Consider the following 26,123-nt stretch of genomic DNA (forward strand, 5'->3'; position numbering starts at 1 on the left):
GGAAGGCAACAGTGGCTGTTCTACGGATAAACTCGCCCCCACCGTAGGAATGTAGAATGTACACCACTGGCTTATGGCAGTAAATTGGAGACGAGCACTGCCTTATTGCTCATTTGAGCAGCAGGAAGTCATTTGGCTTTGACTTGATCGTGTGCCAGCACGCACGGTGGTGTATTTCGGTGTGTGTGGTGGTGCACTCCGTTGAGTGTGATGGTTTTTGTGTTGTTGTAACTTTCTGACCCGCCCCTACTGTACATCTGTGAAGAAGAGCTTGATAGCTCTTCGGATTCTTCCAGGATAAAGAAATATTCTGATTGTGACTTGTTTGGAGTCTATTGTGACACTCGTGCGACCTCATTCTCACGGGGTGCCTTCTCTTCTCATTGCAGATACAAAAACATCAGAGGCTGCCAAGAGAACAGTGAAGGCGACAGGACCCGTTCCCCTCTCCAAAGAGTCACCCTCGCTTAACCGACGATGCTACACACTCGAGCGGTTGCATTGACGGTGGTGTTGGCACACAAGGCAAAGCACCCGTTATGACAGCCATCACATTCTAAATTGAGAACTAATTTCTTTAGAGCCACTTTTTGTGTTTAGTGTTGTTTTCCTTTCCTCGCACCTCTGATTAGCACGTTTGGCTACGTACGGTGCGAAAGAAGTTCAGCGTACATACGTATTAACACTGCCGGATAACAAAAATATCCTGACACGTAGGCCACGTAATGATCAACGTCGGATCTAATTGATTAATTTGGTTTTGAGAAATATTCTTCCAACTCATCGTTGGCATGTCGTCTATCGCTTGACCACCACGTGACAAGTCCTTAGGCTGTGTCAGGTGGCGGAGGGTGCTGTGGTAGAAACTTGGCCAGATCATCACACAGCCCCAAATCCAATAATCAATTTTGAAAAATCTCTTGGCTGCTCTTGGCTTTTTATGAGCGCAGAGGGGAAAGCAGAACATTTCTAGTTGTAGTTTTGAAACTGTGCTTTACAAGGTGTTGAATACGTTTTGGATAATTGCTGACAGTTTTCTATAAAATGTGAAAATTATTGGAACTATAAATCGGTTGAATGTGACGTTTTTAATCGCACCCGCTAAAATGTGTGGGACTGATTTTGACTGCTATTGCAGTTAGCCTTATTGTAATCGATCATTGATAGGGATGTGATGCGTGGAGCTCTTTCAGCTATGATTGTGCCACTATTTAGCAGAATGACGGGTCTGTTAATATATCAGCGGTTTAAAATTGCTCTCGTGTTTAAAACAAAATTGATTCACAATGCTCACGTTTCCCTTGCAATCTGCTCAATAAGAGCCATTACTTGAAACGGTGCTACGAGGTAGTATTAATGACAACGTTCAAAACAGACAAGCTGGGAAGGCTGCCAGGCGGTGAGCCGGCACCAATAATTGCTCTGCACTTTTCTATTAAGATAATTTTCAGCCAATATGTGGTGTTCATTATACATGTGGCAGCAATATGGAGCATTTGGAGAAATACCGCACATGTGAAGGGGCAACACCCTTTTTCCATACACCTCTGACGAGCACGGTTGGCTACGTAGGGTGCGAAAGAAGTTCAGCATAAATGCATACAATGTGCAGATGATATCGGTGTGCACGTTCCTGTGCTGCATCCTACTGGCGAGCCCAGGGTGCTTGCACCCGAAACCCACGGCAAGGGAGCCGCCTCCACAGTGCTGCATTACAAGCCACGTGGCGAGCCAACACTGCCAGGCGGTGTTGAGGTGCTCTTGAGTTTCGCTGACAAAACTCTCACAACCTGAACTGCCTCGGTGACGAGCATATGAAAGATAATAGGATGTCCGTGCCACACAAGCATGTACGCCAATATAGCATGGGTTCTATGTAATGTTTTAAAATTTTCTTTTAAAGTTGAACTGCAAGGCCAGGTAATTATTTTGAGAATTGTAAATAGTAAAACTCTGATTTGTACACTGTATTTAGTAATTTTCAGACGATATGATGTATCTGATATATTATCACGCATGTCTACAGATTTACATATAATTTAAACGTTTCGTTTACAATTTAATCTTCTCGAATGCACTGGTAATAAATCATTTTCAGTGATGGCTCATCTTCCATTCGTTTTATTATTGTACTGTTAATGTTAGCAGTGGATGCTTGTGCATCATTTGACTTGGAGGTAAAAACCTCGGATGCGGAGGTAAAACCTCTGATCTGAAAGTAAAATCTTCAGACGTGGAGGTAAAACCTCTGATCTGAAAGTAAAATCCGCAGACGTGGAGGTAAAACCTCTGATCTGAAAGTAAAATCCTCAGACGTGGAGGTAAAACCTCTGATCTGAAAGTAAAATCCGCAGACGTGGAGGTAAAACCTCTGATCTGAAAGTAAAATCCTCAGACGTGGAGGTAAAACCTCTGATCTGAAAGTAAAATCCTCAGACGTGGAGGTAAAACCTCTGATCTGGCGAGGGCGCTTCACGGCCCCCATTGCGGGCCCCGTCCCCATGGCGACGCGACGCGCGCGCGGGGCACGCCGGGAGCGCGGGGCCTGGGCGAGGTGAACGCGGCGCGGTGAGAGGCTCGAGAGCGAGAGACGCGGAGAGAGAGGGAGACACGGGGAGCGTGAGACACGGGGAGAGACACGGAGAGTGAGAGACACGGGGAGAGCGTGAGACACGGGGAGTGAGAGAGAGCGTGAGAGAGAGAGCGTGAGACGCGGATAGAGACACGGGGAGTGAGAGGGAGACACGGGGAGCGTGAGACACGGGGAGAGACACGGAGAGTGAGAGACACGGGGAGAGCGTGAGACACGGGGAGTGAGAGAGAGCGTGAGAGAGAGAGCGTGAGACGCGGATAGAGACACGGGGAGTGAGAGGGAGACACGGGGAGCGTGAGACACGGGGAGAGACACGGAGAGTGAGAGACACGGGGAGAGCGTGAGACACGGGGAGTGAGAGAGAGCGTGAGAGAGAGAGCGTGAGACGCGGATAGAGACACGGGGAGTGAGAGGGAGACACGGAGAGAGCGTGAGAGAGAGCGTGAGACACGGAGAGAGCGTGAGAGGCACGGCGTGAGAGCAGAGAGAGCGTGAGAGAGAGACGGAGAGCGTGAGAGAGAGTGCGTGAGACGGGGAGAGAGAGAGTGGGAGAGAGTGAGAGATAATGCGTGAGAGCAGAGAGGGAGAGCGTGAGACCGACAGCGAGAGACAACGTGTCTAAGTGAGATGTTGTAGAGTTCGGGAGTGGTTATGCGTGAGAATTCCAGGTGGCGGTTCAGGCTACATCCATGTAGATTGTCACATCTGTCTGGACTGTATTCTGTTTTTCTCGTAAGCTAATGACCTATCTTACAATTAAAATGTATCTTCGTATCCACATTGTGTCGCTTCAAGCTGATCCAATCTCCAAGTACATTGGAGACGTAACGTGCATCCGGGTAGTAAGACTTGCTGTGTCCTATCTGAACGTGTTAGAACTGATGCCTTATTAATACCACGACAGGTTACATCGACTCACCGAATCGATGCTGCCGAAATTTGCATGCGCAGAAGATCTTGTGGTTGATGTGAAGTGTCGCTATTCCACTCTCACTTTTGTTACGTGGAGGGGACAGATTGGTAAAGGAGATGCATTGTCAGCTTTTTTAACTTGTTAAGATGGAATGATAACAGCGGATATCCACGAAACTGACCATATACATGTGCTTAATATCAATTTGAAATAGAAGAATGCCAGCGAACCCAGTGGAAAGTCTGTAATAAATACCCAAACATCACGCCTCCTGGCTTTGCCATTCCTTGAAGACGCTGGTGCCTTCAGAACATCATCAGGCCGATGCGCACGTCTTCGTGCATGTAAAATTATAGACGAACCACAGTCGTACGATTGTGGCCATGACATCCAAACTGCAGACCGTAGAGTAAACCATTGGGGTGTCTGGACCCCTTCAATGGGAGGAATGGGCAAAACTACACAAAGTCTCCGCTGAAGCCCTCTTGCGGCGAGCAGACCTCGGCATTGGCATTTAGCTCCCGCATGTATTGCCATACGCAAGAATATGAATTACAAAGAATTGGTAAATAACGTGAACTTTGAATTGCATGTTTCAGCTCAGGTATGGCGGGAATGCGAGGTGAGCACATCATGCTGGTGCCCGAGGAGGAAGAGGAGGACCTCTACTCAGGCTACAATGAGTACAACCCCACCTACGATATTGAGGTGCAGCATTGCAATACGTGCACAGTGGTGTGTGAGTGCGTGTTGTGGCGAGATGTTAACTTACCTCGTCCTGAATGCAGGAGTTTGTGGGTTCGATCCCGTACCTGACGCCCGGATATTTGGAGTTTGCATGTCTCTCTCCCCGTGACCGTGTGGATTTTCTCCGGGTCCTCTGGTGTTTCCGTCTATATTTAGCTGCTATAAATTTCAACATGATAACCAACTTTGTTGAACTCTACAGTACATGGTACTCTACAGTGAATGGTACTCCTTAAGGATCCTCTTCTCATTCTTTGCAATATTGATGTATCTGTTGTTGTTGCTGCTGCTGTGCTCACGCACCACGGATTCCCCTTGTAAAACAGTCGTGCAACTGGCTAATTGGGACCATCCGTGTAACAAATCAAATAAACTCAAACTTATGTTAGTGTGTGCAGTGTACAGTCCAAATGATCACAATTGCGGTATATGTACAGTACAGTACTGTAGTTATGTCCTGGGACACTGCAGTGGCAAGATGTTAACTCTCTCACTTGATATGCAGGAGGTCGTGGGTTCGATCCTGACCCTGACGCCTGTATATTTGGAGTTTGCATGTCTCCCTATGGTCACGTGGATGTTTTTCCGGGTCCTCCAGTTTTTCCCTCCACATTTAAAAATATGCGTTTCGAGCATTTGGCTGCTGTAAATTCGCATGTGATAAGCCACTTCGTTGCGCTATTGTTTATGGCCGAGTCGCTTCTGAAAAATAGCTATATAGCTCAGTGGGCCTTACACGCAGTGGCGGCTCCTGCAAAATCTCTCAGGGGGGGCAAAAGAAAAAAGAAAAAAATAAATATAAAAATAAATATAAAAATAAAACATAATAAAACATGATAAAACATTAATAAAAGAATTGTTTTATTATGTTTTATTTTTATTATTTTATTACTTCCCTTCTACGTGACTTTACCGAAAGAACCAAGAAGGCAACTTCACTACTTTAATATTAATGAAAAATAAAGTGACTCTCACTATTATTACAATCCACTCAGTATCTTTTATTAAAGATTCCACTAGGTGGCGACAAATAATATTGTTGACTGAAACGTGCTTACGTATGATGACGTAAGCACGTTAGTGCGAGCCCTCCCGGAAGCCATAGAGAATGCATTTCAGCGCCCGCCGTTCGAAAAAAAACATCTTTGAATGTAAGTCTATGGGAACACTCTGGGCGATTCTCAGCCAGAGTGAAATCGCCCAAAAAGGGGCTGTACTCCACAGAACGTGACATGACGCTGATTGGACTATATCCAGAGGCACAGTAACGGCTGACATTGGTGGTGCGTCGCCCAATCGCCCTAATGAAGAAACCGCCCCTGCTTACATGGTAAAATAAAATTAGTAAATAGTTGTTGAGTGTGGGTGCCTCAAATATTGGAGGAAGTACCCACTCCCTGTGAGTAGTTGTCTGATGTGCCATGTGTTGAGGATGTGCGTAGGGCAATCCTGAGCTTGAAACCAGGTAAAGTGCTGGCTAGAGGTGATTTCTCAAGCAAGCTGCTGAGGGAGAGTGGTGTTTGTGTGCACATTGCCCTATGTGATAAATGGTCCCCATTTTTGGCTGTACCAGAGGAATTTCCATCTGGTATAGATACAATGGTAGGCTGATTGATGCCTGGATGCAATCGAGGGATGGCTCCCTATTGGTAACCATTTTACTGGTAGGAACGAAGTGAACCAGCCTACAATAGATTATATCGTCCGTCCGTCCGATGTCCGATTAGGTGTAGCAACATCGCCCCCTACTGCAAACACTTGGCAGGACCCTACAAAAACCTTTAAACTCAGTGAGGCTTTCCTGGTTAAACAAGTGTAACATTCCCTTATAATTCCCTGAGATAGCTTTTAATTAAAACATTTAAATTAAAAATTAACTCATAATTCCCTGAGATAGCTTTTAATTAAAACATTTAAATTAAAAATTAACTCACAGCGGCCTAAAGCCTACAGCTAGGCCTAAAGCCTAGAACTAGGCCTCAAACTCTCCCTTCGTATCGTACCCCCACGTGTGTGAAAGGGAGTTAATGTTTAACAATGTTACATTCCCTGATGTTTTTAAATAGAAACATTTAAATTTAAAGCTTTTACATAAATAATTAAAACATTTAAATTAAAAATTACTCACAGCGGCCTAAAGCCTACAGCTAGGCCTAAAGACTAGAACTAGGCCTCAAACTCTCCCTTCGTATTGTACCCCCGCGTGTGTGAAAGGGAGTTAATGTTTAACAATGTTACATTCCCTGATGTTTTTAAATAGAAACATTTAAATTTAAAGCTTTTACATTAATAATTAAAACATTTAAATTAAAAATTTATTATTAGAGACGTAATTGTACATTTGGGCCTTGAGAAATATTTAGATTTGTGGTGGTGATAGGATTGGAATTGGTGAGTAATATGTTATTGGAGTCGGCTGTAGATCCACCTTTTATAAGAGAATGAACAAAAGCAGTTTTCCATTTCTGGGGTACTGAGGTTTATTTGATCGATACATTTTACTTAAGAAATATTGATAAGAGGTTAATAGATTGTCACCCACTGCGAGCAAACCAAAGGAAGGTAGTTTATTTGCCGAGTGTCTTGAGTGAGGCTAGTTGGATTTGCACATCCAGCTCTGATAGTTTGGACATTAAAAGCTTGGGGTAGATCACCATTTCCATCTAGAAGTGGTGACGCTGGGATCATTCAGCTCATCAGAAACTAACGGCAACACGTGGGTGAGTCAATTCGCCTGTGTGAAAATTTTAGTATTGTCCCCTTGTGTGTCGGTTTTCTCTGGGTACTCGAAATTTCTACCACATTAAGGAAAGCGAGACTCGGAAAGGCTTTCCCGCGTACACAAATGCCATTGTTATTATTAATATTACCGATGTATTTCTTTATCAATATACAACATAAGTCTACAGATAATTGCAAGCAAATTACCAGGATCCATGCACCCATATGTGTCATGCAGTCTTTCCTCATCATATGGCAATTCAATATACGTAATTTCTCGATAATGTGCAATACTGTAATAATGTGCAAAAAGAAACCATAAAGCAATTGCCTTGAATGTAAGTGCTGTGTGGTATTTTTAGTTTTTCAACTTATTTTGAGTATACAGTATTAATATTTAATAAAATTATCTATTTTTCATGAAATATGTGCATTGGGGCCGGAATTTTTTCAGAAAGAACTCATAAAATGGAAGTCGATGGGAAAATAGGTTTCGATATACAGATGGAGAATATTACAGGAACGTATCTGTTTGCCATTGAGAGGGATGCGTGGATTCTCTGGTGTCCCACGTGCAGCTGCGTTGCCCGTGTTTACAGAGCTGAGCTGTGGATCTTCAGCTACTCGTATCGTTGCTTTATTGATTACAAAGGGGCCACTGAAACTTATGAGGTTTTCGATGATAATACCTCTGCGTGTGAACACAATAACCTCCCGAGAGGTTAGGCAGAAGCATATGACGCTCTGTGCATGTGTTCATGAGCGTCAGTGCAGCTATTAGTGCGCTGCACTACGAACCCGGCGAGCCAAGTTCGATTGTGACAATTATCTGAACCCGCCCTGGGCCTCCCCTAGGTCGACTCAACATCAAATGAGTACCTGGTGCGGTGTGTAAACATCGCCGCTGGGGCGCTTGCCACCCACCCCCTCGTGTGCCGTGCCGGCCTTCATAGGTGCTGCTCGCTAACAGCACTTGCCCCAACATTATGTTAAGCCTACACGGGGGATCTTTGTCTTTGTGTGTCCAGGAGCTGGAGAACGACCCAGGCTTTCAGCAAGCCGTGAAAACAAGTCATGGCCGCAGGCCACCGGTGAGTCAGAACCACTCGTGCTGCACGTTGTATGATGTCGCCTGCGGTGGGAACACATTCACCTTGATGCATGCTTGCAGCTCTGCATTGTTTTCATTTGCATGCAACGAAAGTACTTTCAAGTGTAACAAGAGACCTACAAGAGGGTTGGCAATAACAGTAAGGTCTTGATCTACGCGAGCCTAAGTGGGTAAAGGCGAGAAACAGAGCCGATAGTTTGAGAGCCGCAGCGAGCAGAGCGCACGTGGGATGCGGTCACAACACGTGTAGCAGCCCCTTGGGTTTCGATGCATCATTAGATGAGTACACGGAGTCAAACCCCAGCTACCTGGTCCACCGCTAACCTGGAATTCGCACTCAGCCGATGTTGCAGAGGACGACGGGGATGCATGCCACCTAATATATATTATTTTTACCATATATATTAAAGCCTTCTCCAAGTATGACAATGTTTTCATGGCACAACACTGTTGAATGAAGGTGTCCGACAGTGTAAGCGAAGGTGATATGTCCCCCCCTCACTTAGTCTACTGTGTACATTTATCTTATAGCATTGATAATGATGTCAAGTCATTTAAGTCTGCTCATACCACAGCCAAATGTTTGCGTCAGTTTTGAACACTCATATGCACACGTACTTATACAGGGTGCTTCAAAAAGATGGACCCGATTTGAAATCGCTATGTCTTTGAAATTGGGTCCATCTTTTTTAAGCACCCAGTATATAGATGTACACATAAGTATACATGTGTATTATATGCCAGTCACACGTGTATTTCCCATGCACACAATGTAACTGAGCTGCCATTGTTCCCTGACAATCCCATTTCCTCCTGACCTCATCCCTCCATGACACTGTTTACATGACTGTTAGCGCCATGCTAATGGAGCCAGTTGATATTAGTGGTGATCTAACTGTGTGTATCTGGTGCCGCAGATGACAGCCAAGATTCCAGGCACAGCAGCAGTGAGAGCTCCCGGAACTGCCATGATGGTGAGGGCAAAGAGTGGACATTGATTAAACTGCATATAAGATGTGGTGCCTCAGAGGTCAGAGTGCTGAGCTGGCACCTCTGGGATCCTCCGATCGAATCTGGGTGTCTGCCCGTAACTAAACTGCACTCTCAAATGTAGCCAGTTTATGGTCTCAACTCGGTTACCAATGACGACATGAAAACCATCCGATAAAATGTAGTTTTGTCTTTAATTTTCCTGAATAAGGACATTGATTTGACTATAGTGCAATGAGCATTTCTGTTTGTAGCAGGGCAGGTCGGGAAAGCTACATAAGATAAGAAAGTGCTGTCCCATAGCGTGGATAAGACATCACTTGATATTTCAGAAGCACTTGATAGCACCTTCCTTGGTTCATTCCATAACACAGGGTGATGCACTGCTCTGTGAGATTCATGGAAAAAATTTATACTTAAAATAATATAATACTGGAGATTTGTCTTTGTAATGAGTGACTGTTGGTGGTACCCATTTGAAAGTGCATTTATTCGGAATTATAATAAAATCTGTATAGGCCACAAGTTAGAAATTAATTTTTTAAATGTGTAGCTGCCTTTAAAATGTCTAAATCTTGCTTCTGTTGCCTGTTTTTATATATATTGAATGTATCTGCTGCACTTTATTGAATTCTATACATTTCATAAACCATGATGAAATATGTCTAACATTTTTTAAGTAGAATGTGTGAACCTTGACCAGTTTAAAATGTGTTCTGCTGTGTTCTGTAACCCACTTTAAACATTCTCATTATGAACAAATAGGACACGTCCTAGCTTTGTGAATATTTTTTTTTCTCTTGTGTGTGAAGATGAGAAATCGTCTGGTTTCATCCATAGGAGGACGACCCATTACTGGGGCTGTGCAGGTAACCACAGACACTGAAGCGCACACACACACATTAAACACACAGACGTTGTGAGGTTGCTGGGTGTTTCAAGAGGCTTATGCTCTGTGTTAAGAGCATTGATCAAGCACCATCATGAGCCCATGGTACAAATAATTCAAAGCTCCGACCTACTTTGTGCAAACGTTTGAAGTGTGGCTGAATTTGATGGTTTCTCCATGGTCACCAATTACCCCACAAAAAACATCTTAACAATCTGGATTTCAGCTTGATTGTTCAAGTGCATGTTATTATGGGCGCTGCGGTGGCGAGATGTTAACTCCCTCGCATGGTATACAGGAAGTCGTAGGTTTGATCCCGACCCTGACGTCTATATATTTGGAGTTTGCATTTTCTCCCCGTGGTCGCGTGGATTTTTCTCAGGGTCCTCCGGTTTTTCCCTCCACATTTAGAAGAATGTGTTAAGAGTATTTGGCTGAATCTTGATTTGAAGCTTTATAGCAGCCAGTATTTGGCTGCTATAAATTTCCACTTTATAAGCCACTTTGTTAAGCTATGATTTGCGGCCAGGTCGCTTCTGAAAAAGAGCTATACAGCTCAGTGCGCCTTACATGGTCAATTGTTTAGTTTCGCTTATTAGTCCATCACTGTGCAGGATAAGTTCGCGGATCATTCTTATATCACTACGTGCTGTGGCACTCCCAAGCTGGTGAGCTGCAAGGTGGTGAGGAGGAGGTGGTAGTGGCACATTCAATGGATCTGTGACCCGTGTGCCTGTGTGCAGGACGGTAGCCCCGGAGCCCGACCCTTGACAGCTGTACGAGCTGCTGGGTACAGCTCCATGGGCTCGAGAGGTAACTCGCTCCACCACAGTTATTTTCTGCTACTCTCTCACTTTGAGATGTATTCCCTCTGCTAGCGTTGCTCGTTTTAGGTGGTACAGGAAGCTGTGTCTATCTTTTATTTGGATGGCATCGTATTAAAAGTAGCTTTAATTTCTGTTACGTGTGAATTCAAAATGATATACACAGGATTTTGATGGGTGTTTCCAAAATGGTCAGCATTTTTTTTTAAAGGTGTGTTTACATTTCTGACTAAAATGAGTGGCAGAAGATGTAGGTGTTTTTCATTACTAACTTATGTGGTTGATCTAGCAGACAGACATCAGCTCGTCCACTTGCGCTCCATTCGTAACAAACATACTCCTGAACGTCACCTGTTTGGCTGACAGCTTTGGTACTCGAAAGGTTGATCCTGAACGGATTCGCTGTTTGCTGATGAGCAGGTTAATACGCATCAACTGAGTTACTTTGAAACATCTGTAAAGTAACACCGATGTGATGTGTGTGAGTCTACGTGTGAGATATGAGTTGCACATATTATTATGTTTTGGTCAGGCGCTGCATTTGACCCAATGGGCCAGTCCCGAGGACCAGCACCTCCACTGGAGACAAAAGGAGAGGACACGTGAGTTTGTGTGGCAAGTGACCTGTGCACGCATGACATGCAGTGGTTGGCTGTAACTATGTGTATTTGTTTTAATATCTAAATATTAAATGTCTACAGCTACTTTAATTATACGTTCTATGTTATGCCCCTTCGATAGAAACACATTTGGTCACCGTTGGCTTAGATGGTCAAACCATTGCTTCTTTTCTGCAACATCAGACTTTATTTCAGCTCGTAAGGCCCTTTGAGCTCAGCAGCTCTGTTACAAGGACAACTACAGCTCAAGACCGTCGGCAGTGGCAGCAGTTATGGACATTGCGGGGTGGGAATGTGTAAAATAACCAAAGCTAAAACAACAAATCTATATATATATACAAGTCAAACATTGTGTGTGGGTTTGTGGTGGGTTTGTGTGTGGGTTTGTGTGTGGTCGCGCGCTTGGCTCTCCAACGGTGGGGTTTTTGTAAATAAAAATCGCCAGGTACCACGCCGTAAGCCCTGCGGTGAGCAAGCGCTATTCCTTTTTCACATCCGTCAACTTTACATTAGTTTAATTAGCGCTATGTCCATGCCAAGTCACACGCCTTCGGTGGGAGTGAGGGGGACATTTTATTTGCGTAAAAAATGCTATATAAATGCACTAAACGCTCAGATAAATTCTTCACTGTGTGATGTCCCCCTCACCCCGATGCGTGCAGTTATTACAACTGTAATAAAAGGACTCGGACACTTCCTTCTGTCTTCGTGTCTTTTATTGGGTTCTCGTCCTCACCCACACGGCACTCTGTTATAACTCTGTATTTGTAGCCCCCGGCTATTCACTGCTATTATAGCTCCTTCTTCCCTCTGACTCTCTGCTTCATCTACTGTAACCTCCTCCCTGCAGACTCGCTGCTACCTCTATGCAGACTCCCGCTGCTACCCCTATGTGCAGACCCTCTGGCTGCTACCGTATGCAGACCCGCTGCTGACTCTGTATGCAGCCCCGCTGCTGACTGCAGCCTCCTCGCTGCTTCGGGTCGGTCACCGCTGGCCAACGGTGCCGATCCTCGCTCCCCCGTGTTCGTGGCGATCTCGCCACCCTCCGCTTCGCCCTTCGTGGCCTCTCTCTGTTCCTGGTTCCCCGTCACTCCCCGTCCTCTTCCGGTTCCCCTCCTTCTATAGCCTAACCCCTCACCCCCCCACGTGACCTAACTCCTCCCCTCCTGACGTCACCTCCGGAGGGCCGTTTACGCTCGCATTACACAACTATACAGTCGCTAGATGCTAGGCCGTAGATATTACTGCAGAGTGGCTGGGGAGATCGTGGCTGGTGGGGGGGGGGGGTAGCATATTTTTAAGAGTAGTTTTGAATTATTTTTAAGACCCGGGCAACGCCGGGTACTTCCCGCTAGTGATTTATATATGAAACCCATGCCAAAACGTATTTTAAACAAGATAATCAGCAATGTATGTATGTTGCACTTCTTTCGCACCGTACGTAGCCAGCAGTGATAATTGGAGGTACGGGAGAAGGACAAAAAACTAAACACACAAAGCAGTTCTTAAGAAATTAGTTCTGAATCTATATGATTTAAAAGCGCATCGCTCCAGTGGCTTCCTAATATCGGAAGGAAGAACATTCCAGATAGCTGCAGAAATGCATCTGAAAACGCACGATGCAGTGACTGTCTTTGTTCTTAAACACAAATCAAAAACAGTTAAAAAAAATTAGCATCACATAACACGTACCTCAGACAACAATGAAGTTAGTTATAGCATTCGCAATAGCGGCAGATGTAATCCTGCAGCATGGCCTTAAAACATGAGATTAAGAAGGTAAATGTTGAATATTAAGATTGGTAATGAGGACAGGTTTAATTAATGTGTTGCCATACCCAATGAGCCATGCTTATTTGGTCTCGTTTTTCAAGCTTAAAAAGCCTGATAATACTGCATTATTTTTTACTCTTTCATTGAATAATGGGACAATATTTTATATTGAAACGCTGTGTTTTATTTATGAAATTGACGAGTTGTCACATGTTGTAGCGTTTTACACCTGCAGTTCTGTATTATCTAATTGGCTCACTTTGCTGACAAACAAGGTTTGTTGAATAATGTATGGCTTCTGTTTTAGATGGCTGAGTACAGTATTCCCAAAGGTGTTGGATAGCCCAGAGTATCTTTGCGATGGGTAACTGCTTTTATCTATGGTCATAGAAGCAGCTCATATGGTAATAAGAGTTTGAAATATCTTTATAGGGCAGGGCTTGATGATGCAACATATAACAGGCAATGGAAGCTTCAGGCCCGCTGGCTACTTTGTGGAACTTACACTCTGCATGGTAGTTTCAAAAGCTGCTGGCAACAAAGGCGTGTATCACGAAAAAATAGTCAATCTGGCATTGCGGAGTGCATATACTGCACGCACTTTCCTCCCAACACCACTGCTGGAGAGGTATTAACTGTTAAGTAGTAATCAATAATACTATATTTATTCATGTTTATATTGTCAGGAATTAACACTTTTATATTTTTACTTTAGAGTATCATGTTTTTCTTTACCATAGCAAGCATATGTTGCTCATGGCTCATGCGTTAATTTATACCCATATATGCACATATCCATGTGTGTTAACGTGTGTGTGGCGTGTGTTTATATTAATGTGTGTGTGAATGTGGGTGCATATAATGTGCGTGTGGGTATGTGTGGGTGCACCTGGCCTGGCACAGGCGCCATGGTGACGTCACTTAGTGGCGAATGGCGGGTATTGGTATTAGTATTGGTGTGGGTGCATATATGTGGAGCGTTGGCGCCATTGGTTAGACCACTGCACTACAAACCTAGCTACCTGAGTTTGATTCCTGCTCATGACCAACACCAGTGGCGATTATCTGAACTCGTCCTATGCCACCGAGGTCGACTCAGCCTCAAATGAGTACCTGGTGTGGTGTGCATTCAACATCTCCACTGGGGAGACAAAGGCAGTAGGGCATGGTGCGGGCCACCAACTCTCTCCTGTACCGTGCCGGCCTTTATAGGTGCTCGCTAACAGGACTGGTCCCAATAGTCTGTGAAGGCTCGAAGGGGGGATCTTTCTCTTTTACAAATGTGTGTGGGTGCATATGTGTGTGTGTGGGGGTGTGTATGAATGTGTGTGGGGAGCGATAGTGTAGTGGTAAGCACGCTGCATTATGGACCTGGCGACCCGGGTTCGATTCCCGCTCACGGCCAACACCAGTGACGGTTATCCTTTATTGGGCCTCCCCTAGGTTGACTTAGCTTCAAATGAGTACCTGGTGTGGTGTGTAAATATCGTCGCTGGGGATACAAAGGTGGCCGGGCATGCTGTACCGTGCCACCCATCCCCTCGTGTGCCCAAAAGTCTGTTAAGTTTATCTAGGGGATCTTTGTCTTTATATTAATGTCTGTGTGTGTCACTGCATTTGAATCTGTCGGACCAATTTTCTGTTCACCTTGGGGTGCGAAAGGGATGTCCTCTGGCCCCAACACTATTGAACATCATCTTTGACCATGTTGTTCGAGAAGCTTTCCGTGCATGTGCAGTGAGGGAAAAAGTATTTGATCCCCTGCTGATTTTGTATGTTTGCCCACTGGCAAAGAAATGATCAGTCTATAATTTTAATGGTAGGTTTATTTGAACAGTGAGAGACAGAATAACAACAACAAAATCCAGAAAAACGCATATCAAAAATGTTATAAATTGATTGGCATTTTAATGAGGGAAATAAGTATTTGACCCCCTATCAATCAGAAAGATTTCTGGCTCCCAGGTGTCTTTTATACAGGTAAGAGTGTGCTCCTAATCTCAGCTTGTTACCTGTATAAAAGACACCTGTTCACAGAAGAAATCAATCAATCAGATTTCAAACTCTCCACCATGGCCAAGACCAAAGAGCTCTCCAAGGATGTCAGGGACAAGATTGTAGACCTACGCAAGGCTGGAATGGGCTACAAGACCATCGCCAAGCAGCTTGGTGAGAAGGTGACAACAGTTGGTGCGATTATTCGCAAATGGAAGAAACACAAAAGAACTGTCAATCTCCCTCGGCCTGGGGCTCTATGCAAGATCTCACCTCGTGGAGTTGCAATGATCATGAGAACGGTGAGGAATCAGCCCAGAACTACACGGGAGGATCTTGTCAATGATCTCAAGGCATTAATATTCTTAGGATTTTTCAGTAAAGTCACGTAGGTAAAAATTCTAATTAATAATAGTAAACTAAAAATAAAATAAAAATCACCACGTTTCGGAGGCAACACAAGCTTCCGTCTTCAGGTGGAACCGTCACAGCACGATTGCTGTATCAAGTAAGAGAAATTCCAAGAAAACCGTCCTTGTATATATACTGGTTGAGGGTGGGAGGAGCCAAGGCAGGCCCCTGGATATTATTATTATTGTGAAGTTGGTGCGGCTAAAGCCGCTGCTAGGAATGAGCCTTTGTTGTGTAGACTGGTTGAACTTGGAAGTTCCAAGAGTTGTTAAGGTACGGCTGATGTAAAGGTGCGGCTGCTGTAAATGTGACTGAACTTTTGTTATGTAGAGGTGGTGTGGCTGAAACCGCTGCTAGGAATGAGCCTTTGTTGTGTAGACTGGTTAAACTGGGAGGTTCCAAGAGTTGTTAAGGTGCAGCTGCTGTAAATGGGACTGAGCCTTTGTTATGTAGATGAAACAGCACTTTGCTACGTTGCTGGGATTAATTCTAGATTTGCCAAATATGTGTGGTAAAACTTAAAGCAGGAAACCAGTGTGTGAAAAAAATAAGAAGAAACTATACGGTAACTGAAGAATAGTGCCTGTAAAATAAGATGGTCCAAATATGTGTAGTTAAATCTTTTTTGCATGGTTAATAACATCTTTCCAATGCTATGGGGACCTCATTTGCCAGTAAAAATATGATAATTGGTTCTTTACCCTTCTATCTGGCAACAAAACTGACACCTTTTTGCAAGGAGTCATGTTTGCATAGACCGCAATACCTGCAGTCATAATACAAACAAAAGAACATAACTCTGATAATGTGCACTGTCCTTGAAGTTGATTGGTCCACACCAGAGACAGCTTTCCTTCGAGCCTAGTCTCATATGGGTTGGACCAGATGACGCCAAAAGGCGCACGTGCGCCTTTTGGCGTCAGGTATTGCGGTCTATGCAAACATGACTCCTTGCAAAAAGGTGTCAGTTTTGTTGCCAGATAGAAGGGTAAAGAACCAATTATCATCTTTCCAATGATTACTAAGTTTGTACCCATCATCACGGTTGAAATTATGCCTGTGTTTGTATATTTGATTGGCTTCAAGGCAGCTGGGACCATAGTCACCAAGAAAACAGTTGGTAACACACTACGATGTGAAGGACTGAAATCCTGCAGCGCCCGCAAGGTCGCCCTGCTCAAGAAAGCACATATACATGCCCGTCTGAAGTTTGCCAATGAACATCTGAATGATTCAGAGGACAACTGGGTGAAAGTGTTGTGGTCAGATGAGACCAAAATGGAGCTCTTTGGCATCAACTCAATTCGCCGTGTTTGGAGGAGGAGGAATGCTGCCTATGACCCCAAGAACACCATCCCCACCGTCAAACATGGAGGTGGAAACATTATGCTTTGGGGGTGTTTTTCTGCTAAGGGGACCGGACAACTTCACCGCATCAAAGGGACGATGGACGGAGCCATGTACCGTCAAATCTTGGGTGAGAACCTCCTTCCCTCAGCCAGGGCATTGAAAATGGGTCGTGGATGACAATGACCCAAAAGACACGGCCAAGGCAACAAAGGAGTGGCTCAAGAAGAAGCACATTAAGGTCCTGGAGTGGCTTAGCCAGTCTCCAGACCTTAATCCCATAGAAAATCTGTGGAGGGAGCTGAAGGTTCGAGTTGCCAAACGTCAGCCTCGAAACCTTAATAACTTGGAGAAGATCTGCAAAGAGGAGTGGGACAAAATCCCTCCTGAGATGTGTGCAAACCTGGTGGGCAACTACAAGTAACGTCTGACCCCTGTGATTGTCAACAAGGGGTTTGCCACCAAGTACTAAGTCATGTTTTGCAGAGGGGTCAAATACTTATTTCCCTCATTAAAATGCAAATCAATTTATACAATTTTTGACATGCGTTTTTATGGATTTTGTTGTTGTTATTCTGTATCTCACTGTTCAAATAAACCTACCATTAAAATTATAGACTGATCATTTCTTTGTCAGTGGGCAAACGTACAAAATCAGCAGGGGATCAAATACTTTTTTCCCTCACTGTACCGGTGAAATTTCCACCTGGTATAGATACAATAGGAGGCTGATTGAAGTCCAGGGATGGCGCCCTATTGGTCATGTATGTGGATGATGTGGTGATTGCTGCCCACTCTGAGAAGGAGTTGTAAATGCTACTGCTGAACCTGGAGAATGCTACTAAGTGATGGGGCCTTACCATTAGCCCTATAAAAAATCCCCTCTCTCAACTCCCCATCAGTGATGGGGCATTTGTGGAGAGTGGAGAAGAGTCTTTACTTAGGCAGTATGCATATGTCCAGCTCCGATTTGACAGCCGAGGTCTCACTCCAAATCAGTCGAGCGGAATTATCTTTTCATCAGCTGCGTAACATTGTGTGTAAGCTACATGGCCTGTCGCTCTATACAAAGCTCCAGGTCTTATCAGCCACAGTCATTCCCTGCCTTCTCTATGCTTGGGAAACGTGGAGGCCCCCTATAAAGGAACATCGGCACTGGTTTGAAACATTCAGGCCAGCCTGCGTACGATCCATCCTGGGTTTAAGCAGACTGGATTGTGTGAGGAGTTCACAGAGCCTTGAAAGATTGGACACATTTCCATCAGTGAGCTCCTCCAGAAAATCGAGGCTGCATTGGGTGGGTCATGTTGCCCGCATGCCCAGCCACCGCATGCCCAAGCAGTTTCTGTTTGGCTGGATGAGGCTAAATGGAGCGGCAAGGGCTCGAGAAGAGATAGTCTGATGTGGTATAGAAGGCTGTGCAGCTGACTGGACTTACAGATGACTGGTACCAGCAGTGTCAAGATCAGCCTCTGTGGTGGAGGTTAGTGAAGGACCCTGCTGGGGAGTTGGAAGCAGAGGAGCGACGCTCACAACAACCGAGCATAGTGCCGGGTGGTTAAAACGTAGAAAGTTGATAGTTGGTAGCACAGTTGATGCATCTTTCAGTCATCTCAGTCAGTCAACCCATGGCACCTGGGTCTGTTCCATGATCTCCTGCCAACGGTCCTTTGACACATTACGTGACCTCAAAGTGCACCTGGCCTGGCACAGGCGCAGTGGGGACGTCATTTTCACTTGGTGGCGAACGGTGGTTGTTGTTGCAGGCCGGAGGAGAAGCTGAAGCAAATGGAGAAGAAGGTGATGCTGCTGGTGGAGGAGAGCGTCATGGCAGGCAGCCGTGGGGATCTGACCCTGGTTAGCACCGTACATGCATTTCCACTGCACACTTTATGATGGCGAAATTACTCGTTATCATTAATCTCTCATCAACACTGCACAACGATACCACAATGCTCACTTGCTGGAGGTGGCATATTCCTTTGTACACAGCTATTGAACTGTATACACATTGCGTAATTTTTGTTTGGAATGTATTTTATTGTCTGCATTTTTCCAAAAAAATATTACTACATTCGCAGTTATTTTATTCATAGGTGCAGTACGTTAATGGTTTCAATGGAATAGAACTTAGTTGTCACAAACATACAAAAATGCTTGTTTCTGTCACGTACAAACCAGAGTAAGCTTACTCTTAGGTTTTTTCGGTAAAGTCACGTAGGTAAAAAATAAAATTAAAATTAATAAAAGGTAAGCCCCAAGCAGTATATATACAAAGTCGGGTCTCTTAGAATTTCTCTTTACTTGATACAGCAATCGTGCTGTGACGGTTCCACCTGAAGACGGAAGCTTGTGTTGCCTCCGAAACGTCGTGATTTTTATTTTACTTTTATTAATTTTAATTTTATTTTTTACCTACGTGACTTTACCGAAAAAACCTAAGAGTATAAATCCTTGCAGTCACGAAAGCTTTAAATCATGTTGGAGCAGGAAATCAGGATCGCTAAATTCAAGGGGTTCGAATCCACACAACGACCCAGGTTCACACGTGCAGCATGTGGATTGGACTCAGCCTGGTCGCAAATATTTATGTCACAACTAATTTGGCTTAAGCCAGTGCCAAGGGATAGACTTTTACTAAACGCAACCCAGCTCACAGATGTCCAGTAGTTTTCACAGGTGTCTCAACAAGGTTATATAATTCAGCTCCTGGTTGAATAAAGCATAGTTACTGACTGTGTAAAAGTGTGTAATGTGGTATTGATTATATTCTGGGAAACACTCAATATAGCATGCAAGTGCTCATCTGGTACTGGATGGAGTGCCTCTTGAAGTGATACTATGAGTAGAGTACGTCTGTGATATCATCTGCCAGAACTGTCTGCTAGCATCCTGCTTTGTCAGCAAGGCACATTTAAGTCCTGATAGAATGTTATTTTCACTCATGACATAACTATTGGAACAATTGTGATACTATCGGTGTAAAAACATACGTGCTAGGTGCCGCACATGTAAACTTTAGTCTTTGGGTACGATTACGCATTTATTAAAACACACAGACCTGTACATGTAGGGAACAGAAAAGGTAACGCGTGCACCTGCAAGCTGGAAAATTCTGTAGATTGTGTGGCATCACAGCGCATGTTGCGTGCATGACTTAACAATCTTGCCAGGAGGAGAATTGACAGTGGGTGTTGGTGAGAATCAGCACCAATATGGCACTCTCTTGGTGAAAGCAAACATCAAACTTGAGCCATTACTGTGGCCAGGGCAGCTTGGGGCTTACCGACGTGCGTTTGCTGCACCTCTAGACAGATTCACATGCGCACTGCACCCTCTCTGTAAACGTATGGAATGTCCCAGTAGTCTGGTACTTGCAGAAAATAATACTGGTGGGCAACAGACTAAACTAAACTATTTTTTATGTTACCAGTTAAGGCCCACCGAGCTATACAGCTCTTTTTCAGAAATGATATCTCAGCGAAGTGGCTTATCATGTGGAAATTTGTAGCAGCCAAATACTTTTAAAGGCATGTTTCTAAATTTGGAGGGAAAAATCGGAGGACTCGGAGAAAAATCCACGCGACCACAGGGAGAGAGCCATGAAAGCTCCGAATATACAGGCGTCAGGCTCAGGATCGAACCCATGCTTTCCTGGTCGTGGGTTCGATGGCGTCGCACCGGCACGGCCATCAAGCTCACCGTACGTGCCACTGATGTGCCTCTGAGCGTACCCAATGGATACGGCCTCTCCTAAGGGGGTGACTGCTTGATTTCTATGTTTAGACTTAAAACTTTCGTGACTAACGGAGTTCATCTTCTTGGTTCTTTCAGTGAAGTCATGTAGATAGAAAACAAAAATTAAAAGCAAAAAACCCACGACGTTTCGATCGCAACACAAGCGGTCTTTTTCAGGTGGAGAGAAAAGAGGGGGCAAACCTCCAAATGTAGCTGCGTATAAGGGCTCCGGAGTGAGTGGGCGGGGGAAAGGGCTGCGTAAGAGACAGGGGGAGAGAGAGGGGGTGGGGAAGAGATAGGGGAGGGGAGGAGAGAGGGGTAGAGATGGGGGAGGGAGGAATTGCACCTCGGTACACCCATTAGACAATGGGGGGGGGGGGGGGCGGGTAAGGAATGGGAGATAAACAAATTCAAGTGCTCCACTTCCAATTTGATTTCGCTGCTCGGTCCCTCCAACAGTGGACGGCAGCAAGAATCGGTGGGATGCATTGAGGGGAACATGAAGCTCAGCCGCACGCTTCCATCAGCCAATCACGTGGCTTTGGCCAAGACGGGCGATCGCTGGCACTTTTATCGGTTCCCCCTGATGTCATTGGCTTATCGTGTAATTAACAGCTTAGCTCTGCCGGCTTAATCATACGTTCTATATTTACCTGACCTGAATGCGATGGTGAGCAATTGCTGGAGGTCACAGGCAACTCATCTTATTTTGGGCAATGTGTCTCAGCAGTGCTTGGAATCTCAGTAACTCTGCCTGAACTTCAGTGTTGCAGACCGTGGAATGCTTTCATTACATCCGCCTCTCCCTTAATGACTCTTGCATCACTAGGGAAGTTTGTTTCTTTCTGAGAATAATTGTAAGCCTCAAACATGCACTAAATCAACGTTTTTAATTATTAAACTATTTAAAATATGCAATGTGTTTCAAGGGTATTAAAAGTTGAACATTTTTGTAAATATTAAGTATTATTAATTTAAATTTTTTTTATGTAGACCACAGACAACATATTTAATAACATTGCACAAATACACGTGGATGATCAGAATGGGAAAGGGTTACTAGTCAATATGATATCTCTAACTGAAATGTTCTGATCAAAGTGTTCACTTTGATCAGAACATTTCACTTCTACGGGGAAGTTTTAAGTTAGTTTTTTCTCTCTCTCTCTGGATTTTTTCGTTGTCTCTCTCTGCTTGTGTATCGGTCTTCGTGTCTGTGTTTTTTCAAATTTCACACGTAACTTCTAATTTAGCAATCTTTGGAAGAACGTAATCAACCAGGCTATGCGTAAATTGTGTGTTGACCGACCCTCTGTGTTGCATTGCATTACATTTCGAAATTTTTGCTAGGTTAGTTAATTTAGTGTGTCTCTCTCCCTGCCTCCTAATTTTTTCAAGCTTTCGTACCGTACCACTCATCGTACTACTCATTGACATGATAATTTCTCTAACCCCTCTCTCTCCGCCCCTGCCCCCCTCTCTCAAGCTTTTTACACCTTGCCACTCACCATTTCCACTCATGGACATGCTAATTTCTCTAACCCCTCCCTCTCTCTCCGCCCCCTGCCCCCCCCTTTCTCTATTTAAGGCCTCGACACAGAGGCGTAGTGTCTCTTTGTGCCTATGTTTGCTCTCTCTCTATGTATCTCTGTGATATCTGTCTGCTTATATGTCTGTCTATGTTTCTGGTTCTGTGTTTAATCTCTCTCTCAAATTTAGCATTCTCAGGAAGAACGTAATCAACCAGATAGGGTGTTGACTGTTATGTTATCCGACTCTCTGTTGTATTACATTAGATTTCTAAGTATACTAGATTTGTGTTTCTATTTAATTTATACCTGATGATGATTGCTTGTGTTGCAATCGAAACGTTGTATGCTAGTATTTAATTTAATTTATTATTTTATCTTTATACGTGACTTTACCGAAAGAACCAAAGAATAATTCCTGCAGTCACGAAAGCTCCAAATCATTGTATTGTTTGTTGTAACGTTCTGACCTGCCCCTCCTTGACATCTGTGAAAAAGAGCTTTATAGCTCATCAGATTCCTCGAGTATAGATACATTTGGATGATTCTGCCTTCCCGAGCTACAGAAACGAGTATCGGTGGTGGGCGTTGTCACGAGTGCAGGCGCTGGAGAAAGCGAAGGATGCGGGGCGCAAGGAGAGGACGCTGGTTAGAGAGCGTGAGCAGGCGGCAGCCAGCGACAACACTAACCTCGACCTCACCTACGCCGTGAGCACCGCACGCAGCACGTTCAGTGGGCAGCCTTCAATCGCTGCAGAAAAGGGCATGGATGACAGATGTGATCGCTCTTCTTTCATCGATGGATAATGAAGAACAGTCAGCTACATGACTGCTGCAGCTACTAGAGCCCACACTGCCTATTCACATACCGTGGATCACATGATCCAACACTGCCCCCACCGCCTATTCACAGACCATGAAACACATGATCCAGCACTGCCCACACTGCCGATTCATGGGTAATATCGCCGATATCCACCAAGCCTCCACAGAGCCTATTGAATGGCTAATATCATCGATGTACACGTCATGTTACTAGTTTCACCTTGCCATACAAAAAAATAAGTACGTTCGCTTGACGCAGCATGCTCACCATCCTGCACACACAACCGACACCCACGTCATCATCAATCTTATTAACATCGATGTCAGTTTATCAACATTTATCAACTCGGTTTGTTTTTGATGACCAAGTCGTGTCTATATTTGGCTGACCTCACTCAATGACTTTTGGCAGCCAGCGCTTTGAACAAATGACCAAAATAACTTTTGGTAGGGTCACACTTCAAATGTGGAGATCTTATAGAAGAAGCTGACAATCACCATTGGAACCTCTTTGCCAGTAAAAAATATGATAATTGTTTTTTTACCCTTCTATTTGGCAACAAAACTGACACCTTTTTTTACAAGGAGTCATGTTTGCATAGACCACAATACCTGCAGCGATAATGCAAACAAAAAACACAACTCTGATAATGTATGCACTGTCCTTGAAGTTGATTGGTCCACACCCGAGACAGCTTTCCTTAGAGCCTAGTCTCACATGGTGTTGGACCAGATGACGCCAAAAGGCGTCATCTGGTCCAACACTATGTCCAACACCATGTGAGACTAGGCTCTAAGGAAAGCTGTCTCGGGTGTGGACCAATCAACTTTAAGGACAGTGCATACATTATCAGAGTTGTGTTTTTTGTTTGCATTATCGCTGCAGGTATTGTGGTCTATGCAAACATGACTCCTTGTTAAAAAAGGTGTCAGTTTTTTGCCAGATAGAAGGGTAAAAAACCAATTATCAAGCTGACAATCATTTACGATTGGGATCAGATCCAGTAAGATTTTTGTCAGTGAATTGGGTGATCAATCTATGATGATGATGGAAATCAAAAGCAGATCACATTATGATTGGCGTATTAGCTTATATTCTTTCCTTTAAAATTGAGAGGTCATAACAGTCATTTCCATTGATAATTACCATGACTTCCTTTATTTTTTCAGATTCCAGATATGTTACACAATTGACACTTGACCTCTGTTATGCACACTACTCCCTATGTACGAAAAAGTAATCTACCTTCCTCCACATTGTCATCTCACAATCTTACTCGTGATGGAGGTGTAGGCACACCGCTCTCCGCTTAGCTTTGGAAAATCCCACCACGTATAAAATTGCCAAATGCAGCAGTTTTCCAGCCAAGGTCTTGGTTAACAAACCTGCATTGTCTGCATAATCCAAATATATCAAGGTGATTTTTTTAAATGTATTATTTTGGGATGTGGTCGTCACTGGTGTGATAGCGTTGGGTTTTCCCATCCCTCGTGCCGAGAAGGCGGTGGTGCCACCCTGTCTCCTTGAACTGATTGTTTTCGATTGTCCACTTGAAGGTTTTATTTTTTAAGGACAACTTGTGAAAATTCGCGATTGTCAATTCAGTTCTACCTGATTCTGCTCAAGATGTCCTCGATTATAAGGCTGCTTTTCTTGAAATTTGTATTGAGGGTATTTCGGCCAATATTTGGTGCGTCCGCTCATTCTCCACTTTGCTATCGACAGCTAGAAATGTGGATGTGGTAATGGCAGTGACACCCTGATTGATAGACTTAAGTAGAGGAAACAACACATGTCCTTGTAGATATGTTAGTTCTTCTATTTGGTACTGTTGTGAATTGTACTTGACGGACATTCATTTGTCATATCATAATTTGCTGCGATTGACTCGTGATGTTTGTGTGATTGTGAACTGTTTCTAATCGTACAGGTGATGTTTAACTTGGGTAACCAGTACGCTGCTAATGAAATGTACTCGGAGGCACTGAGTACCTACCAAGTAATTATCAAGAACAAGATGTTCAGTAGTGCAGGTGAGTGCCTCATTTGCCTTGTAGGTGTGTTGCCTAATAATCATTGGTTAAACATCGCTGACTTCGAGTTAATTTGCTGTCAAATACGGTAAGTCCTCACTTAACGTGTGTGCACATAACGTGTTTTCACTCTAACACGGTTTATCTATTGGGGAACACCTTTTGCGCAACGTGGAATGCGTCTTTTATAACGCGGAACGCGCCCCATTATAGCATGGTTTCTGAGCTGATCGACGACACAACTACTTTCTTGAGCTGCTAGGCTGAGCCATATGGGCATTACTGGGTAATCGTGTGGAATGACGCCGTACTTAGCGGCGTACCCTCATCTCAGTATTTTTGTTGTTAATTATTTGTATTGATCCAACCAGAGGGGGGTGGGTGTACAACTTCTGCGACAGGTGAGTGGTGCATAGCGGCATCGGTGGCTCGGACAGACAACCAACGCTGACGTGTAGGACCGTACGTAGCATTATGTAGTACGTGCGTCAGATCCCATTTTTTCCGGGAAGGAAGGGGGAAAGATGGGGGCGGGGAGTCAGTCTTATTTCAGGTTCAGTCAAGTCGACTCTGGGTCTCTGGAGTGGCAGTCACGAGGGGGGCCCAGATTTGGGTGAACTCCCCTTCCCTATTCCTCAGCTTCAGACTCAGGTGTTCTAACGCTGCTAGGGCGAATAGGGAGTTATGCCAGAGGGTTAATGAGGGGGCCCCATGATTTTTCCAGGAGCTCAGGATGGTTTTTCTCACTGGAATGTTGAATGCTTAGAGAAGAGTGTGTTGGTGCCTGGGGATGCCTTCGAGTTTAAGGCCCAGGAGGGAGGATTCACCTCATCTCAAGTCTTTTGTCCCACCATAGGAGGACTGCAGGCTCATTTTATTGTGCAAATGTGATTCACATTTGCATTGATTTATTTATGCTCCGCAATGTATTTACAGTAATTCCTCGCTGAACGCATTTATTCGCTTCACGCGCCACTTTTCAGGAACGCATCTACTGCATTAAATAAGGAACTACTCTAAATGTATTCTGTGGTAATCAGGTAAATAATAATATTTTGTC

At 44.3% G+C, this 26,123-nt stretch overlaps 2 protein-coding genes across 4 annotated transcripts in view; both read left to right on the plus strand.

Annotated features, from left to right (window-relative positions):
* The window catches only part of PEX1 (peroxisomal biogenesis factor 1), a 53,002-nt gene extending 50,899 nt beyond the window's left edge, over nucleotides 1-2,103 (plus strand). For 2 of the 3 annotated variants that reach the window (XM_061572935.1, XM_061572944.1), the window contains exon 24: nucleotides 390-2,103. In XM_061572935.1, the coding sequence (XP_061428919.1) occupies nucleotides 390-471 (82 nt within the window). In that variant the 3' untranslated portion in view covers nucleotides 472-2,103. The remainder of the gene's footprint in view (nucleotides 1-389) is intronic. The other variant, XR_009756704.1, reaches the window with a different exon arrangement.
* A 397-nt stretch (nucleotides 2,104-2,500) lies between these two features.
* Nucleotides 2,501-26,123, plus strand: part of IFT88 (intraflagellar transport 88) — an 84,653-nt gene continuing 61,030 nt past the window's right edge. The window contains 10 exon segments of the mRNA XM_061572958.1: nucleotides 2,501-2,568; nucleotides 4,106-4,214; nucleotides 8,003-8,065; nucleotides 9,003-9,059; nucleotides 9,888-9,944; nucleotides 10,708-10,777; nucleotides 11,321-11,390; nucleotides 18,704-18,794; nucleotides 22,808-22,912; nucleotides 24,961-25,063. Coding sequence (XP_061428942.1) covers nucleotides 4,113-4,214; nucleotides 8,003-8,065; nucleotides 9,003-9,059; nucleotides 9,888-9,944; nucleotides 10,708-10,777; nucleotides 11,321-11,390; nucleotides 18,704-18,794; nucleotides 22,808-22,912; nucleotides 24,961-25,063 — 718 coding nt within the window. The 5' untranslated portion in view covers nucleotides 2,501-2,568; nucleotides 4,106-4,112.

The sequence above is a fragment of the Lethenteron reissneri genome, chromosome 7 (assembly GCF_015708825.2).
Source record: "Lethenteron reissneri isolate LAM-NWPU_2019-01 chromosome 7, ASM1570882v1, whole genome shotgun sequence".
NCBI lineage: Eukaryota > Metazoa > Chordata > Hyperoartia > Petromyzontiformes > Petromyzontidae > Lethenteron > Lethenteron reissneri.